Source organism: Sapajus apella, unplaced genomic scaffold, assembly GCF_009761245.1.
Source record: "Sapajus apella isolate SASKATOON/1434 unplaced genomic scaffold, GSC_monkey_1.0 scaffold18, whole genome shotgun sequence".
NCBI lineage: Eukaryota > Metazoa > Chordata > Mammalia > Primates > Cebidae > Sapajus > Sapajus apella.
This window is the reverse complement of record NW_022436958.1, coordinates 22684323-22701489: the sequence shown is the minus strand read 5'-3', so window position 1 is coordinate 22701489 and position 17167 is coordinate 22684323. Positions and strand designations below refer to the sequence as shown.

General features: G+C 43.6%; 1 protein-coding gene across 12 annotated transcripts in view; it reads right to left on the bottom strand.

Moving 5' to 3' along the window:
• Nucleotides 1–17167, bottom strand: part of TANC1 (tetratricopeptide repeat, ankyrin repeat and coiled-coil containing 1) — a 267662-nt gene that overhangs the window by 49055 nt on the left and 201440 nt on the right. For 9 of the 12 annotated variants that reach the window (XM_032286481.1, XM_032286476.1, XM_032286479.1 and 6 more), the window contains 6 exons: nt 13362–13484; nt 11828–12109; nt 10523–10674; nt 7583–7814; nt 6253–6419; nt 3630–4237 (listed from right to left, as the gene is read on the bottom strand). In XM_032286481.1, coding sequence (XP_032142372.1) covers nt 3630–4237; nt 6253–6419; nt 7583–7814; nt 10523–10674; nt 11828–12109; nt 13362–13484 — 1564 coding nt within the window. The remainder of the gene's footprint in view (nt 1–3629; nt 4238–6252; nt 6420–7582; nt 7815–10522; nt 10675–11827; nt 12110–13361; nt 13485–17167) is intronic. The other 3 variants (XM_032286480.1, XM_032286482.1, XM_032286483.1) reach the window with 1 other exon arrangement.

Here is a 17167-nt window from a genome sequence, read left to right as displayed (position 1 = left end):
CAGGTCCCCACTCCTGACTGGTACAGTAGGCCTCACACTCTCTGTGCCCTGCATACTCTTTCTGTCTGCTCTTTCCTCTCCTCTGTTCCATGAAAATAGGTCAAATCAAACTAGATTCGCTCTTACAGAACGTGGCCTGCTCACGCTGATGCGACGTCTTCAACAGCTCCTCCTGTGTGCAACAGCCTTGTTCCACCTACCATCTTATTCACTCTTTGAGTTAACGGAGGACAGAGCTAACAGGGGACTGTTCTAGATGAGGCTGCCTGAGCAACCCCAAAAAGCTGATGGATCTTGGAAATGGTCATCAGAGACATGGTGATGTCATGCGCCTCCTGAGAGAAGTACTCACCACCACCTACTGTCTTTGCAGAAAAACACAGAATCTGAACAAGCCTCTAAACTTAACTGCCAATTTACAGAAAATAGGGGTGAGAGGAACACATGAAAAAAACAACATGAGGACACAAAATTCAGACAATGGGAAACTATACACAACAAACTACCCAGTTACTCTTTTTAAACAAATAGACTGTGAGGAAAAAGAAAAAAAGAGGAGGAGAGAAATTATAGATTAAAAGAGACAATCGAATGTATTTTATGGACTTTTTGGGTCCCAATGTGAACATACTAAAAAATAAAAAAATGTGAGCATGGTTAAATGTTTAAGGATATTAAGAATTTGCATTAATATTTTAGGTGCAGTAACAGCATGGTTAAGTATGAAAGTATCTCTGAGATGTATATTCAGCTATTTAAAGTAATATGTTCACAATTTAACATACTTCGATTTAAAAGGAAATAAATGTAGCAAATATTGCAAAATATGAATATGTTTAAGTCTAGGTGATATGAACGAAGACTTTTTTTTTTTTTCTTTTTGGAGACAGAGTTTTGTTCTTGTTGCCCAGGCTGGAGTGCAATGGCACAATATCAGCTCATTGCAAGTTCCACCTCTCAGCTTCAAGCAATTCACCTGCCTCAGCCTCCCAAGTAGCTGGGATTACAGGCACCTGCCACCGCTCCCAGCTAATTTATTTTTATTTTTTATATTTAGTAGAGACAGGGTTTCACATTGGCCAGGCTGGTCTCAAACTCCTGACCTTAGGTGATCCACCCATCTCTGCCTTCCAAAGTGCTAGGATTGTAGGCATGAGCCACTGTGCTTGGCCAGATTCAAACTATTCTTTAACTTCATAATTCTATTTCTGGAATGCTAACCTAGGGAATAATCAAAATTAAGAGGGAAGAAAGGAAAGAAGGGAGGTGGTATATCCTTTTAAGATCTTAATAGCTACCAATACTCAGTGAAAAGACACTCATATTTTTTATAGGTAAGGAAGGAATGAAGGATTAAAATATATTTTGTGCAGAGAAAAATATACAAGAATCAATGGAAGATTTGAATCCAGATCTGTAAGGCACCAAGATATGCACAACAGGTTGTTCTGTTTGTAAGTAATCTAGAAACAACTCAAAAATCTAACAAGGGTATAGTGAAGTACATAATAACTTGCCTCCTAAGAGGTTTGCACAACCATGAAAAAATGAAAATGACACTTTTCTAAGACTTCTAAGAGCTTGGTAGAATGCCTGTGATGCATTAAGTAAAAACCCAGACAAGAATTCCAAAAGAAAAAGATGACTGGCATATTGTTTAAAATACTATAGAAAGAGGTAAAAATAAAAAAATAAAAAGTGAATTGTCCTTGTCTGGGGGTTGAAATTTTCTCCCTTTATAATTAGGGCAAAAATATAACTGGGAGTGGGGGAAGAAATGCTACCATTTTTCAAGGCCCAACCCACCATCACCATGTTTTAAAATCACCTCCCCAGTCCTCTTCACTCACACTGGAAGCTTCTCCCTCTCCTAAGGTCCACGTGAAGTGTGCCTCCCTCTTGCATATCACTTCCTGCCTCCCCTGCCCTGTGGGGGAAGCCCTGAGAACAGGGACCTTGTGCCAGGAGTTTCTGTGTCTGCCACAGTACTTTGCACATAATTGCATTTAACAAAAACTATTGCCAACTAATCCAGTAGCTTCCTTCCAACATTGTTCTATATCCTCTCAGTTGAATGAAGCTCAAATACTATAGGGGTCTTGGGAAAATGCCAACAACTCACACCACCCCAAAGTGGGTACTTCCTTAAATTCTGCACCCAAGGGTGCCTCTCGCCTCCACCTAGTCCAGGTCCTGCCCCAGGGGATGCCCCCACACCTGCTTTTAGGAACACAGTGGCATGCAGGAGCCTGACACCCACCCTACCTCTGACGTAGGCTACGTAACCTTAATGACCCCTAATACCCAAAATGAAGCAAAGCTTAATAAAGACTACAGTCCAGCTACTTCAGCCTCTAACCCAGTCACAAACCTACACTCCTGCTGGAGTCTTTCAATTTGTTTTCATGTCTCTACAAACTCAACTATAGCCAATCTTCCTAGAAAACGACTGGAATTTCCCTAGAAAGTAATCTGACTTGGCTAGGAATGTCACAGCACACATTTCACCTAGCTATTATGGTCTGGCTAAATAACCTGGATGTTAGTTTATTGCCCCAAACCAGGTTCAAAAGATAACAACAAACCTTCAGCCGGTGATACTTAAGAAAATAGTGACAGCCCCAACATGAAACAGCAGCCAGGCCTATCAGGGGATGTTCAGTCATTATTCAGAGGGAGGAAAGTGGCTGTGAGGCTCCCAGGGCTCACCAATGCTTGTTCGTCTCTTCATTTCTGGATCCCAGCATCTGGTCAAATGCCCATGACAGGCCTCAGGGGTCAGCTGAGCAGCTTGCCAGCCCTGTTACTAGAACAGGGGGCAATTCTGACTCACAGAGAGCAGAAGCCACAGAAGACAGTGGAGACGCAGGCCAAAGCGAAGGCCAAGTGAAGTCGGGGGTTTGACATACACTTATCTGAAAGCATCTGCACCCTCAAACTTCCTGACCTCTCACGCTGTTACCAGGCCACACAGCAGACAGGCTTCCCTCCCCACCCACTGTGATAACAGTGGCCCAGGCAGCAAGGAGAACTCCATCCAAGCCTGGTCCCATCAGCCACATAGAGCTCATCAACAGAGGGTGAGGTGTGTGGAGGGGGGATGCTAGATTGGATCATGGTGCTCCCGCTGGGCTCAGAGAGACACCTGATACCTGGGACAAGTCACTAAATGTCAAGAGGTGGCAGGGGAGTGGAGGTGCTGAGGACCCACAGCAGTCCGCAGACATACAGGGAACACCCTCTCAAGATTTCACTGTTCCTGGGGGCTGATCTCACACGTACCCATGCATGACCCTGCAGAAGCTGGGTCGGGGAGGAGACGGAGCCCCATGAGAGAATGGAGAGCAAGGAAGGACCACAAAGGTACTGCCCAGCTTCTCTTTTATCCACATGTACCATCCATAAGGGAGTCCTAGAATGCCAGCAATTAGAAGCCGGCTTCTATATAGAGAATTCCCCATTGCCCATCCTTCTGCCAAAAAGGAAGAAAAATAAGAAAACAAAGCAGCAATACTGAATTAGTCGTTCTGGATTGCCCTTCCATTAAGACATGTGCATCACATTTAAATCCTTTCCCCAGCTGCACACGAGATTCCCTGCAAAGAGCTGACAGAAAGCACCTGCTGTACCTGGGCTCACATAGGAAGGCTGTGTTTTCCCCGTCTGCTCGCCAAACAAGCCACTCCCTGAAGGATGGGTGGCAGAACATGCGGGTTTTGTCTCGCCTCTTAATGAGGAAGCAGGAGAGGGCCTCCATCCTCTGCTGAAAGTCTTCCCATCCCTGATCCCCCTGGATGTGGCCGGCATTAATAGCCTGAAAGATCTGCTCGTCTGTCATGGGGTGGAGGGATGCAAGGGCCACGTTGAGAATCGGAAGTGCCCTCTCAAAGGCAGACTGGGTGATGAACTTCATGTTGCACTGTAGCAAATAGAGCTCAGAGAGAGACACGGGCACCACCTTGTAGCTGGCGCTCTTAATGACCAAGTGGCCCCTCTGGAAGAGGTCCAGGGTGAGCTTGAGGTACAGGTAGGAGCCGAGGCTCCGCAGCACCAGGTGGCTGCTCACTTTTCCAATGAGTGTGGCATCGGCCTTGCCATTCAGGGAGATGTTGCTGAGGATGTCCTGACTGCTGTGCATCCTGTGCTGGACGTAGGCGTGCAGGTCGCTGTGAATGTCTTTGTTGTCTGGGAAGTCATCTAAGGAAAGCTTGACAAATGGCAGCGCACTTATGATTTCCTGAGGGGAACAACCAAAAACCCACAGTGTCACACTCTACAGAAATTTCTTTTTTATTTTAGCAGCACTTTAAACCAGATTCACTAGTTTTCTTTCAAGGAGGATTTTCATGGATTACAGGGACTCATTGTTTTGTATTAAAACGTGTAATAGGATAGGGTGAAGATAAAAAGCTTATGTGAAAGAAATCCTGATGGGAGATAGAATCAGTAAATGCTCTCCTGAGACCCTCATCCAAGGACCCTGAGCCTAGTGAGTAGAGTCAGAGCCCTGCACAGACAGTGGCAACGAGGCCAGAGCCAGTAGGGGCAGTGAGACTCTGTGGGTGACTTGATACCCATAATCCTTACACTGTGCAATTGCTTATATAACAAGGACAAACACAAACTAACACGGCGCATCTAAGAACATGGCCAGACGCCAAGATAAGAGGCATCCTTCTTTATGCATCAAACACTGGGGCTGTGTAACCCAACCAGGAAATCTGAGACTGCCGCTGGGCTGTGTCTCCATGACAGCATGTCTTAACAAAGCTGACTACTTTGATATAGCACGTTACTTTTTAAAATTGTTTTTAAGTAAACTTTTGAAGTCTAAAATATGAACATATAATTTGTGCCCAAATCACAATTGCACAGTGTCACTGATTTTCACTAAGTCAAATACACCTGTGTAACCAGCACCCAGAAACAGATCATCCTCAGCTCCCAGAAGCCCGATGTGCCCTTCCCATCTCTTCCTCATTCCAAAGATTAGGCACAGGTGACATCTAGCAGCAAAGAAGAGTTCTGCCTTTGTAAAAAAAATTTCCCACTATTTTTTCTTAAGTATTTAAATGGATGTGCAAATTTAATATAACAATGTAGATAAAGAGGACAGAATACAATTATTCCCGTTTACATGGATGCTACTGAATCTCTGAAAACTTACACAGCTGGGAAGAGGAATGTAAGATTCCTGGTTCCCGTGCTCTACTCATTGCCAAATTGTGCTTATTGTGTAAAAAATGACTGCAAAGTATACAAATTGAATGCCCAAAAAAAAAGCATCAAGTTCAACTGAGGTCTAATTTCAGTTTTTATTATGAAAAAATTCCAAACCCTGTTTTAAAATAATTATAAGCAAAAATCAAAATCTAATGTCTAAAACTCTTTACTGAACAAGGGGGTATAGAAGGAGTCAATGGTTAAGATACAATTTTTAGGGTTCAAGTGAGGAAGAAGACGGAGGGTAAAAATCATCCTATCCCTCACTGCAAATGTTACCTCATATTTAAGTTTTGTTAAAAAATAGATCTCTGAGAATAGGCCTTAACAATATTTCACCTTCGGCCGGGTGCAGCAGCTCACACCTGTGATCCCAGTACTTTGGGAGGCCAAAGTAGGTGGATCACCTGAGGTCAGGAGTTGGAGACCAATCTGGCCAACATGGTGAAAACCCATCTCTACTAAAAATACAAAAATTAACTGGGCACAGTGGCACATGCCTGTAATCCCAGCTACTCAGGAGACTGAGGCAGGAGAACAGCTTGAACCTGGGAGATGGAGGCAGAGGAGGCTGCAGTGAGCTAAGATCCCACCACTGCACTCCAGACTGGGCAACAGAGACTCTGACTAAAAAAAAAAAAAATTCACCTTCATTTTTTCCTTCAAAAAAACACAAAGCCCCACAGCAAACCCATATAAATAACTACTAGCAGGAGTAGCTTTAAACTCTGGCAAGCCTCCTGGACCCACACACTCCATGGCAGTAACCAGGGCTAGCTGCCACCATTTGAAAAGTGAACCTGCAATTCGATGTGGAAATGTACCTGATATCTTGATAAATATGTCTGGGGCTAAAAGGGTCAGCGTTTCACCCATGGGGGGCGGGGGTCTCTGGACTAATTTTTCAAATTCCTAACACAGCTTTCAATTCAAGCAGCTCAGTGGTTTACAATAGTTTTGTTATTAATATTTGTCACTGTAAAATTGGAATACGGGGACTTGGAAAGAGATTTGAGAATTCTTTGTTACCTGAAAATTTGCTCTTACAGTCACAATCAACTTTAACCAGGCAGGAAATTTAGAAATAATTTTGGTAATAAATGAAGAAAGTGTATCTCCATAATCAGGTTTATGAAACTCAGCTTCATTTAAGCCATCTATCAAAATAATGTATTCTTCTTCAGGAATTTTCTGCTCTAAAGGATAAAATAATTTTTTCAAATTAAGAAATTATACATTTCTATAAGACAGCACCACCCAGTGTATTTTAATGCCCAGTTTACAGTGGTAGAAGAAACTAAAAAGGTTTACATATGGCACAAGAAACAGTTTTCACAAAAGCATATTTTCTATTAAATTTATAATGAAAACTGGAGCTCAGAGCCAAAAGAAAACCAGTTCTCACAAAACAGAAACATATTGCGTGACACACGTTAGCAGAATCTCACTCATGTATATAATACACTCAGCTCTTCATAAACCCTTGTCACTGGGGTGGGCCACACAAAGACAATAAACATATACAGAGGCCAAATCTGGAAAGATCACTAGGTTCCCCCTGAGAGTCCTCAGTGGTTTCCAGGGAAGGAAAACTGACCCCCTCGCTGCCCTCAACCCAGGGCAAACTGCCTGGCCCAAGCCACACAACCACAGTGTGAGAGCCCCACGCTACTGACTCCTCCAACAGGCGTCTTCCACGCGAGCCTGAATCTGGTTTTCTATTTATTAGTGCTGATTTTCTGCCTGGGCAATAGAGAAGAAATGATGACATATCTGTTTTCTACCCCTCTCTCTAGCACCTTCCAGCAGAGGTGCCAGGTGGGCAGGTAAACAAACTCAAAAAGCGAGGAGTCGAGAAGAGAGAGGATGGGAAACTGAAGGGCCCATCAAGTCATTCATGTCCTCTACCTTGTTGGAAACAAAAAATTAAAATGGAAACCTTTAGAAGTCACTTTAACATTTCAATTCAACTGAGCAGAGGTCCTGACACACATATATGCTGGAAAATTCCCCCAAATAATTCACTTATTCCTTCAGATACCTAGGAGTGCAAAATATGCAACAGTCTTCTGTGGTACAAGTCATCTAAACAGCCCACAGTTACAAATTGACTACTTTGGAACTGCTCAGTCGTCACATTCATTCTTCATTTAACACTATACCATGAGGGTGGTATAGGAGAGACCTCATGGGGCTGGTTCTGGGAAAGAGGACTGGATGGGCACTGAGGCTTCCACCTCCTCTCCCTGCTCCACCTCACTTCTACCCCAGGGCCCAGCTGACCACCCGCCCTCTGGGGACTCCTTGATTATGCTGCACCACTACTAAGAGGGGGCTGTGGGTAACTGCTGTGAGGTACCATTTCTCAGGTTTGTCAGCGGCTCCAGCACTCCCCTCTTGAAAGCTGCCACCGGGTCCTGCACACAGGATCGGAGGCTCAGCATGCTCTGTAGCTGGGGCTCCTTTATCAGAAGGTCTCTGTAGGCGGCTAGCTGATGGGACCGGCAGAGCAAAGCTGCAATGCTGTGCACAAACTCCGGCACTAGGCAAGTGTACGTGTTGTCAGCCTGGCAGTAATGGTAGGCCACCACCTAGGGGGAAACAGAACTGTCAGCGTCACCTCACCCTCTTCACACAGCTTCTTCTGCGATCTCAAACGGGAACGCAACTCTGCCCGTTCGCAGAGATAACAAGATACTATAAGATACAGAGCGTCTACTCCCCAAGACTGAGTCATTTGTTAGCATAATTGTCCTATTTATTCCTTCCTTGGTGTGGCTTTCAGACCTTTAACGGCATCCACAAATCCATCTTGATTAGCATAAAAATCAGCACAAGTTACTTTGTATTCAACGTGTTTAAACAGCATTCATAAAATCTAGCTACCTGGCTCAGAGCAGCTCCAAGCCATTCTAATATTCTCAACATCAAAAAGTGCCATCTTCACTAGGCTTTCTGTTCTCAAGGGCAGCACCACCTCTTGAGGCTTCCACCTCCTCTCCCTGCTCCAAAAAAGGGAACCCTTTTGCTGATCCCAAAAGGCAGATGATAAAGCCGGTGACTGTGAGACTGTGGCTGTAGAATCACAGCAGCCCCTTCCCAGGTCAGGGGGACTCAAGCCCTTGGCTCCTCCCCACACCCGCACTGCATCAAGGGACCCTGTGGAGAAGTTCAACAGGGTCAACACTGTCTGAAGAATGAAACCCGAAATCACCAAATCTCTGCCTTTCATGTGGAGAGACAAGTTGGAGGAGAGAGGAAGCTGCCCAGGTTCTGAGAGGAAAAGGAATGGTCCCTGTCCCAAGGGACCTACAGCGGCAGCAGGCTGTTTGAGAGAGGGACCCCAGAAAAGGGCCAGACACAGAGCTGTTGGGGATGAGAGGCATGCTGTAGATATAAGAAAAATGCAACACTTTTCCAAAAGAAGATCAAAGGAGGAACACAAGTACAAGGTAAGGAAGGCAAAGAAGAGCAAAGCACTCGTGCCAAGAGCTGCATGTTTTTGGGAGTATCTGCCTTGCTGCTGTCCCACTGGGCACAGCAAGCCCCTGCAAGAAATAGGACAAGAACCACTAGCCACAGTTCATCACTGAGGGCACCAGACACTGATGTTAGATGCCTTGCCAACCTGACACAGTTAGTCAGTCAAGGATAGGGGATTAAATTCCAGGTCTGCAGACTCTTTAAAAAGCAAATGGCAAAGTAAATGTGCAACAGCCTTTCTCTGGCCAACCTGGAGTTGTCATGAGACTTTGGTTTAAATTTATCATCAATATACTCAGAAGAAAGTTGGCTGCTCTCCAACTCTCACCTGGACAGAAATCAGTAGGGAAACACGTGAGGATCCTGTAAGTGTGTCCAAGCCATCATGAGGTGTCCAGTATCATGGTCTCACACGGCGTTTGACAAAAGCAGCTTGGCAACCCAATGATGGGTCATGAAATCAATTTATTTATTTATTTGTTTGAGATGAAGTCTTGCTCTGTTGCCCAGGCTAGAGTGCAGTTGCACAATCTTGGCTCACTGCGACCTCTGCTTCCCGGGTTCAAGCGATTCTCCTTCCTCAGCCTCCCGAGTAGCTAGGTAGCCACCACCACGTCTAGCTAAGTTTTGTATTTTTAGTAGAAATGAGATTTCAACATGTTGGCCAGACTGGTCTTGAATTCCTGACCTCCAGTGATCTGTCTGCCTCGGCCTCCCAAAGTGCTGAGATTACAGGCATGAGCCACCATGCCTGGCCTTGAAATGTATTTAGAGCCACAGTTTTTTGTTTTAAATAAGCTTAGGATTACTAGTGTATTATAGGATATAAGAATAAGCATGGTTCCAAAATGTTTTTGCTTTAGTTATGTGGGTGATTATGTGTGAGTACTGGATCTCTAGTCTAAGATGTATTTCTTATGTGGGTCACAGTCAATGGGGTTTGAAAATCACCGTAAACAGGGATGGCTTTGAAGCCTGAACTACATCACTCTTCTCAAAGCACCCACTCATGACCAGAGGACTGTTCTGGACCAGTGGTTGGAAGCATCAGGGCTGATGGTGCCAAGAGTGGTCATCATCCAGGAAGCAGAAGAAGGAACAGGGATCTGGTGCACAGCAGGTCTTGGTTCAGCTTTCCTCACCAAACTCCCCACAGGGCCTCCTCACAAAGTGTCCCTATGGCTGCCCACTCAGGCAGCTCTCCAGCTTAACTCACTCACACCACTGCTGCCCCAGGTAAACCTAAGTAGCTCCACTAGGGGCAAAGGATATAATGCCTTAATGTAGGATTGTGGCTGGTGAACCAGTGATGGATGCTGAGCAGAAGGAAAACTTCACAAAGACCCTGATGGTCATGAATTTAGAAAGGAAAAGTCAGCCAAAGAAGGCTCTAGCAAAATTTCACAAGAAACCTCTTGTTAGAAAGCCGAGGGAACCAAAGGCCTCAGGCAACAGAGTGTAGGGAAGAGGTCTGGGTCAAGTCAAAAGCTCCAAAGTCTCCTGCTCACATACCAAATTAAGAAGAGTATATACAGATAAGCATGGATTTGTGGCCAGTACACATGCTACCTTCTGCTGCCTTGAGGAACTCTTTCAATCCATTGTTTAAGATGGATCAGGTTCACTGCCAATGACTTAAGACAGATATTTACTGTCATTCACACTTTTACTTGGAGAACTTCATCATTATTTCATCAAAAGCTATACTTTATCATTAAGCAATTGTCTCTGTTTTAAGCTCCTTTTTCCAATTTACTTCTCAGAAACCAAACTAACAAATCTATCTGGAAGGCTCCCATAAAACAAGAGAGATTACCTTAGAAGCAAGATATTTCACTGCATCCTCTCTTGGTCTCTGGTTTTCAGCACTGCCAGACCCGAGAGGTATTTTAGCTGAGCTGGAAGCACTTGTGGAAGAACTCGGTGAAAGCAACGGGGTGAAAGGAAGATCCTGAGTGGGGTCAGAGGCTGCAGAGAAAGACCCATTTCATTATGTACACCAGTGTAGGAGCAAGGTGAGATACTGAATATATTTCTTGATTCGCCCCAGGGAACATTTTTAATAGATAAGGAGTGAATATGGTCCAAATTTCAGAGGTCCACATGAGAACACAGGTTCACCATCTGTCACCCACCCAATCAGTTCCCCTCCGTGGAGAACTACCATCTGCTATTTCCGGTTTCCACCGTTAATTTTTTTTTTTTTTTTTTTTTTTAGACAGGCTCTTACTCTGTCATCCAGGCTACAGTGCAGTGGTGCAATCCCGGCTCACTGCAGCCTTGGTTTACTGGGCTCAGGTGATCCTCCTACCTCGGCCTCCTGAGTAGATGGAACAATAGGTGTGTGCCACCATGACTGGTTATTTTTTTGTAGAGATGAGGTCTCCCTATGTTGCCCATGCTGGTCTTGAACTCCTGGGCTTAGATGATCTTCCCACCTTGGCATTCCAAAATGTTGGGATTACAGATGTGAGCCACTGTGCCTGACCTATTGAATTCTTTTGGGTCTTAAAGAATCTTGCATGGTTCACTTGTTCTTGTTCACCATGTTTAGAGTGGGCTTATTGCATATGAAATAAGGAGTAGATAGTCAAATGTTTGGCTACTCTAGCTCATGTCTTTATCATTTTGGTAAATCCAATACAGAATTGAGGCAGGAGAATCGCTTAAACCCGGGAGGCAGAGCTTGCAGTGAGCCGTGATTGTGCCACTATGCTCCAGCCTGGGCGATAGAGCTGTGCCAAACAGGGTACAAAAGAACTCCACATTAGACTCCATCTGAGTTTGTTCTGCCAGGAGCCCAACTCCTTGTTCTTAGGGCCTCAAATTCTACAGGGCACTTGATCAGGCCTCACTGGCCCATCTCTGCCTGCACCTCAAGGAAGAGAGGGGTTACAGTTCAGGAGGCCATCAGGGAACCCTGGCCTCGCCCCAGCTTGCAGCTGACTACATATCATGACAGAGGGATGTATTCAAATAGTTCACTTCACACACGATTGCAAACCTGATATAGTAGCTGCAACAACTTGAGGAAAATTGGTATTTTATGTCTACGCAAACAGCAATTTCCTCCATCCATCTTATGTTAATAAACTAGACAAGTAATTAAATACGCATGTACTTTTAGGTGATGAACCAGGGCTGTTGGAAGCAATCTGCCTCATGCGGCTTCCGTGGCAACTCAACGCCACCAACTTGGAAATGATCGCTGTCTTCCCAAATCCCACATTGCCAACCACCACCGCGCCTCTGTTTTCTGCCAGTTCTGTGTTCCTCAAGTTTTCTTCTATTTGGTGAAAGAGCCAATCCCTTCCCACAAACACAGAGTCTGTTGTTATGCTTGGTACTTCAAACAACAATGGTTTCAACAAAATGTCTTGTGGCTTGTAGGGAGCAAATCGTGCTTTAAAAAAGAAAACATTATTTTAGAAAAATGTCATAATTTTATAAACTAAGAAACTCAAATATTATTGCTTTTGTGCTATATTAAATCCTGACTTTTATCCCCACTACGATCTGTAAGCATTTCCAATCTGGCTCTACTAATACTTCTGTAATACCTCAATAATCACAGCCTACTGGACCTAGAGAGTGTCCTATTGAAATTACTTTCTAGTATGGTCACAGCTTTGAGTTATTCTCAGGACTCAAGGTAGACACACAGAGGATTACAGAAAGCCATGCACGAGGTCAAACCATGTCTCATTGCTTTATTTGGAACTGCATTTAAGATGTGTTTCTTCCCTGCTGTATGAATAAAATAAACATGTTTTCCCTAGAAATAGGGCTCTGCTCTCATCCAGGTGTGATGACACTTTGCCTGTATGGTCAGGCTGCTGTGTACCTCACACAACTATGTTACATGTAAACAGACAACACAGCCAATGCAGTTCAAGGAATTTTTTTTTTTTTTAAGACAGTTTCATTCTTGTTGCTCAGGCTGGAGTACAATGGCATGATCTTGGCTCACTGTGACCTCCGCCTCCTGGGTTCAAACAATTCTCCTTTCTCAGCCTCCTGAGTGGCTGGGACTACAGGCCTGCACCACCATTCCCAGCTAATTTTTGTATTTTTTGTAGAGTCGGGGTTTCACCATGTTGACCAGGATGGTCTCGATCTCTTGACCTCGTGATCCACCCGCCTCGGCCTCCCAAAGTGCTGGGATTACAGGCTTGAGCCACCGTGCCCAGCCAATTTTTGTATTTTTAGTAGAGACAAGGTTTTACCATGTTGGCTAGGCTGATCTCGAACTCCTGATCTCAGGTGATCCACCCACCTCACCCTCTCAAAGTGCCACCACCCATGGTCCAGTCCAAGGAACTGAAACAAAGCTTATACTTTGTTAGTAATTAAAAAAACAAAAAAACAAAACAAAAAAAATAACACCTAGTAAGTGTTAAACTGCTCCTCACTTCAAAATAACTTACTGCAGAATTATTTTTCCAATTCCAGAAGCAAGTTAATCACATATTTTAAGGAAGAAGCCCCAAACTGTTTGAGGATACCCCTTAGCACAACTCACAGATACGTTTTTAGCACAAACACACTTGTCATGTTATAAACACAGTTGGCTTCAATGCTGGTTATCGAAGACTTTCAAAGTTATTGAATGAGTTCATCATGACCATTATCACAGTGGATGCAAGGATAAATACCTTTAACTTCCTGTGCCCTACCTCCAGCTGTATTGTGCCATGGTAATCTAATTGATGTCCGGAGAGGAGCATTTCTCTGCCCGTCTAAATAACTCAGATCTTCCAATTTGGTTGAGCTTGTGGCTGTAATATTAAACTGAAGTTTAGTATCTTCAAAGCTGACTTTAATTTCATACCTAAGTGACTATAATTTACAAATCACTAAACAATTCAGTTCAGGTTTTCAACAAAATTTACTTAAATGTCATTTTGGCATTGTTTGTCTCAGTTTATTTTTCTGGCAATATTATTAATTTAAAGGTGGTAAAAACCAAGTGCTGATGCTTCTTAAAGTTATGCTGACTGGGTTTCCAGAATTCTCCATTATTTCTGGAAAGAGACAGAATTCACCAAAAATTGTTTGATGAGGAAATCTGACAATCATGTAGCACACAGCAAAGCTTCAGTACTTACCATAAGCAGGTGGCATGCTGCTAGATTCTTCTCTGCAGCTCTGGGGAGCTTTCCACTGTTTGGAATTCCAAACTTACTAATTAAATGGGCAGATTCTATGTGTACAATTCCACAGCACCCAGAACACTAAAAGTTAACTCTCAATAGTAACAGTGCAATCATACCCCTAAGTTTCAAACATATGTATAGAGTATATATAAACATTATATATCAGATTTCATTTTATAGGTATTTTTTTTAATTCTAAAAATGTTATGTTTACCTCTGACCAAATCAGTAAGATGCATATCACATAGGTACTTGTTATAAAGCATTAAAGAGCTGGGGACAGTGGCTCATGCCTATAATCCCAGCACTTTGGGAGGCTGGGCGGGTGGATCGCTTGAAGTCAGGAGTTCAAGACCAGCCTGGCCAACATGGTGAAACCCTGTCTCTACTAAAATACAAAAAAAATGAGCTGGGCATGGTGGCAGGTGTCTGTAATCCCAGCTACTGGGAGGCTGAGGCAGGAGAATTGCTGAAACCCAGGAGGTGGAGGTTGCAGTGAGCTGGGATCAATCTCCTTTACTCCAGCCTGGGTGATAGAGCAAGGCTCTGCCTCAAAAAAAAAAAAAAAAAAAGCATTAAATATCTATTCAAACATTGATACAAGTTAGATTACAAAAATAACTAGAGCAAAATAATTTTGCTAATTCTCAAGAAATCTTAGAAGCCAGTATATAGTAGACATTTTTGCCTTTTAAAAACCCCTCCATCGAGTAATACCAAAAGACAGTCGCAGGTAAACAAACAAACAAAAAACCCTCCTACTGCATTGAGAAAAATCTAAATAAAATTAACCTAATTTGGTGTATAGATTAAGCCCAACATGAAGTACTGTTGATCTTAGTCAAATTATTATCTTCCAGGACTAGAAATTATATCATGATTTGATAGCAATTGAGAGTCTAGAGGGAGTCAGAGTCTGGGTCAAGGCTTTTTAGGAGTGGGGATATCTTCAGTGGGACCAAGCTGCAGAGAACAGAAGTTGAGTTGGGCCATTTGTCTGCTGAAAACCCTCTGGCTGCCCAACAGGTTCTAACCCAACATCCAGCTGCCAACCAGTGCCATCCATCCTACCTGATCCCTTCCTATCTCTGCCCTCTAAGATTTCAGTCCTTCTCTTCCTCACTGTCTGTATCATCTGCTCTCATTCCTTCATTGGCCTAACTGTGCTGGCACATCCTCTCTCGCTGCATCCTCCAAAGGGCAATCTAACACATGGCCTGCTGACTCATCTTCCCAGCAAGCAAGAAACATCTGCAACCTTGACTTCACAACAGCATGCACCTATGCCCCTGCATCCTTCTGGTGCATATCCACAGTGTATACAAGTTTACGCAAATATTCTATGCACATCGCCAGCTACCATGCAAATATTTCCCATTAGAAAGACTCTGCTAATTCCTTGTCAGAACTTTTAAATGGATTGCATGTATGGTAATCCAAGAGCAGCCTCTAGCTTCTCTCTAGGGCCTTCATAAGTAGGGTGTATAAAACCTCCTGGAGAGCCAATAGGACTACACTGTCTTCCCTCAGCCCTCTTACCTCCCTACAGTAACACAGCTTGGAACATTTTCTAGGCTCCTGCCTGATCCCTGGGACCCTTCTCCTCACACATCTCATGGTGAATGCACCCACCAAGGCACAGGTAGAAGGGGCAGGCAGCCACACTCATAACCTGTAACTCATTTCAGAGGCAGAATAGTCATGAACATCTGACATAATGCTGCAGCTCTAGAGAATACAAAGATGCTTTAGAGCCTCAAAAGCACTGAGGCTTATTTCCCTTCTTCCCCTGACTCCTCAGAACATAACATTGAGCTTATAATTTTATGACAACTGAAAGGATTAAAAATATGTGACCATAAAGGGCATTACAAATAACAGATTGAAGAAATGCCCTAGAATGTAGCTAAACAGATGCAGAAGATGGTAAGATTTCACAGGCCTGTTTTCAGATTCCGAGTCACTAAAGCTTCAGCACCAAAATCTGTAACAGAGCAGCCTCAGCACTTCCACAGCTCTTGGCTGATTCTCAATTTCAAATACGATTAAGCTGAGCTGAAAGGTGCAGCGGGGCCATAAGCCACTACCTGCCAGCCATCTCAGCTTTCTAAGGCATTTTTGAAGCCACCAATAGAGGTGCCAGCAAATAGGGCAGGGAAACTTCAGTGGCTTAGCTATGTGCCCAGGTGTTACCCACCCTCTGAGCAGGTAATTTGGGCCACTCTGCCCTCTCAGGCATGTCTACAGTAGATTCTCAGACGTTACCTGTGCAAAAGTCAGACTCACATTCAGTATTTACCCAAAACACTTTCAAAATCCTAAACACTACTTGAGGCCAAAAAAATCCCCCAAAGGTAAAGCAATAATTTCATGCTACATTGCTAGAATCTCTACAGTGAAATTATACACATATCGTGCATGTGTGTGTGCACGCACGCACGCACGCATGCACACACACACACACACAACATCTGGATGAGAAGCACATTTCAAGATGCGGGGAGAAGAGTTTGTTTTTTGGTGGGGGTGGGCTTGGTGGAGCAAGGCAGAGGGAGACATCTCTAAGCTGGACAAAGAGGAACATTTGCCAAAGTTGTGGACTAACCTATGGAAAGTACATGCCAGTAAGTCCAGGGCAATGACCAGTTTTAGGAAAACTGAATTGCAATTGTGCTTGTTGGTTTCCTGGAAAATTAAACACAGTGTTCTGTAATCCACTCAGAAAGTACTTTGAAAGGAAAAAAAAAAATAGTAAAAAATAGTAGTACCCATTACCTGACTTCTATGTGATTTAAAACATACTTTTAAAGCCTTCCCGGTCTGTTTTTAATAAAGAAAAGAAATGTCCATGTCATGCATTTTGATGTGATATATAGTTGTCCACACCAATCCTACTCTAACAAATATCTTTACAAAGAAAATCTGTATTGTGAAACAATCTCAAAACCTAGCCAACTTATTTTTATAATATTTGACAAAAAATAAAAATTAACCATGTCACTACTACATGGTTAACAGACAATTCCAGTTCTCTGTAGCAAGCTCAGTAAAGGACCTTAGGAAGAAGTTCTGCACCCCACCCCCTAGGGGCCAGTCCCATGGGGAGGCTGTGAACAGAGGCCTGGCATCAGTCTTCCTTTACCTGCCAACCCTCATGCACCAAAACACCTTTCCCACCAAAAGGCAATTCGTTACCTGTATTGTAACATGCAAATACTTCTAAGATATTTCTGTATATATTCTGATTCTTCTAACACTGAGTGTTCTCTGCTGCCCTGTTTGCAGCAGCCTGCCTTCTAATCGCT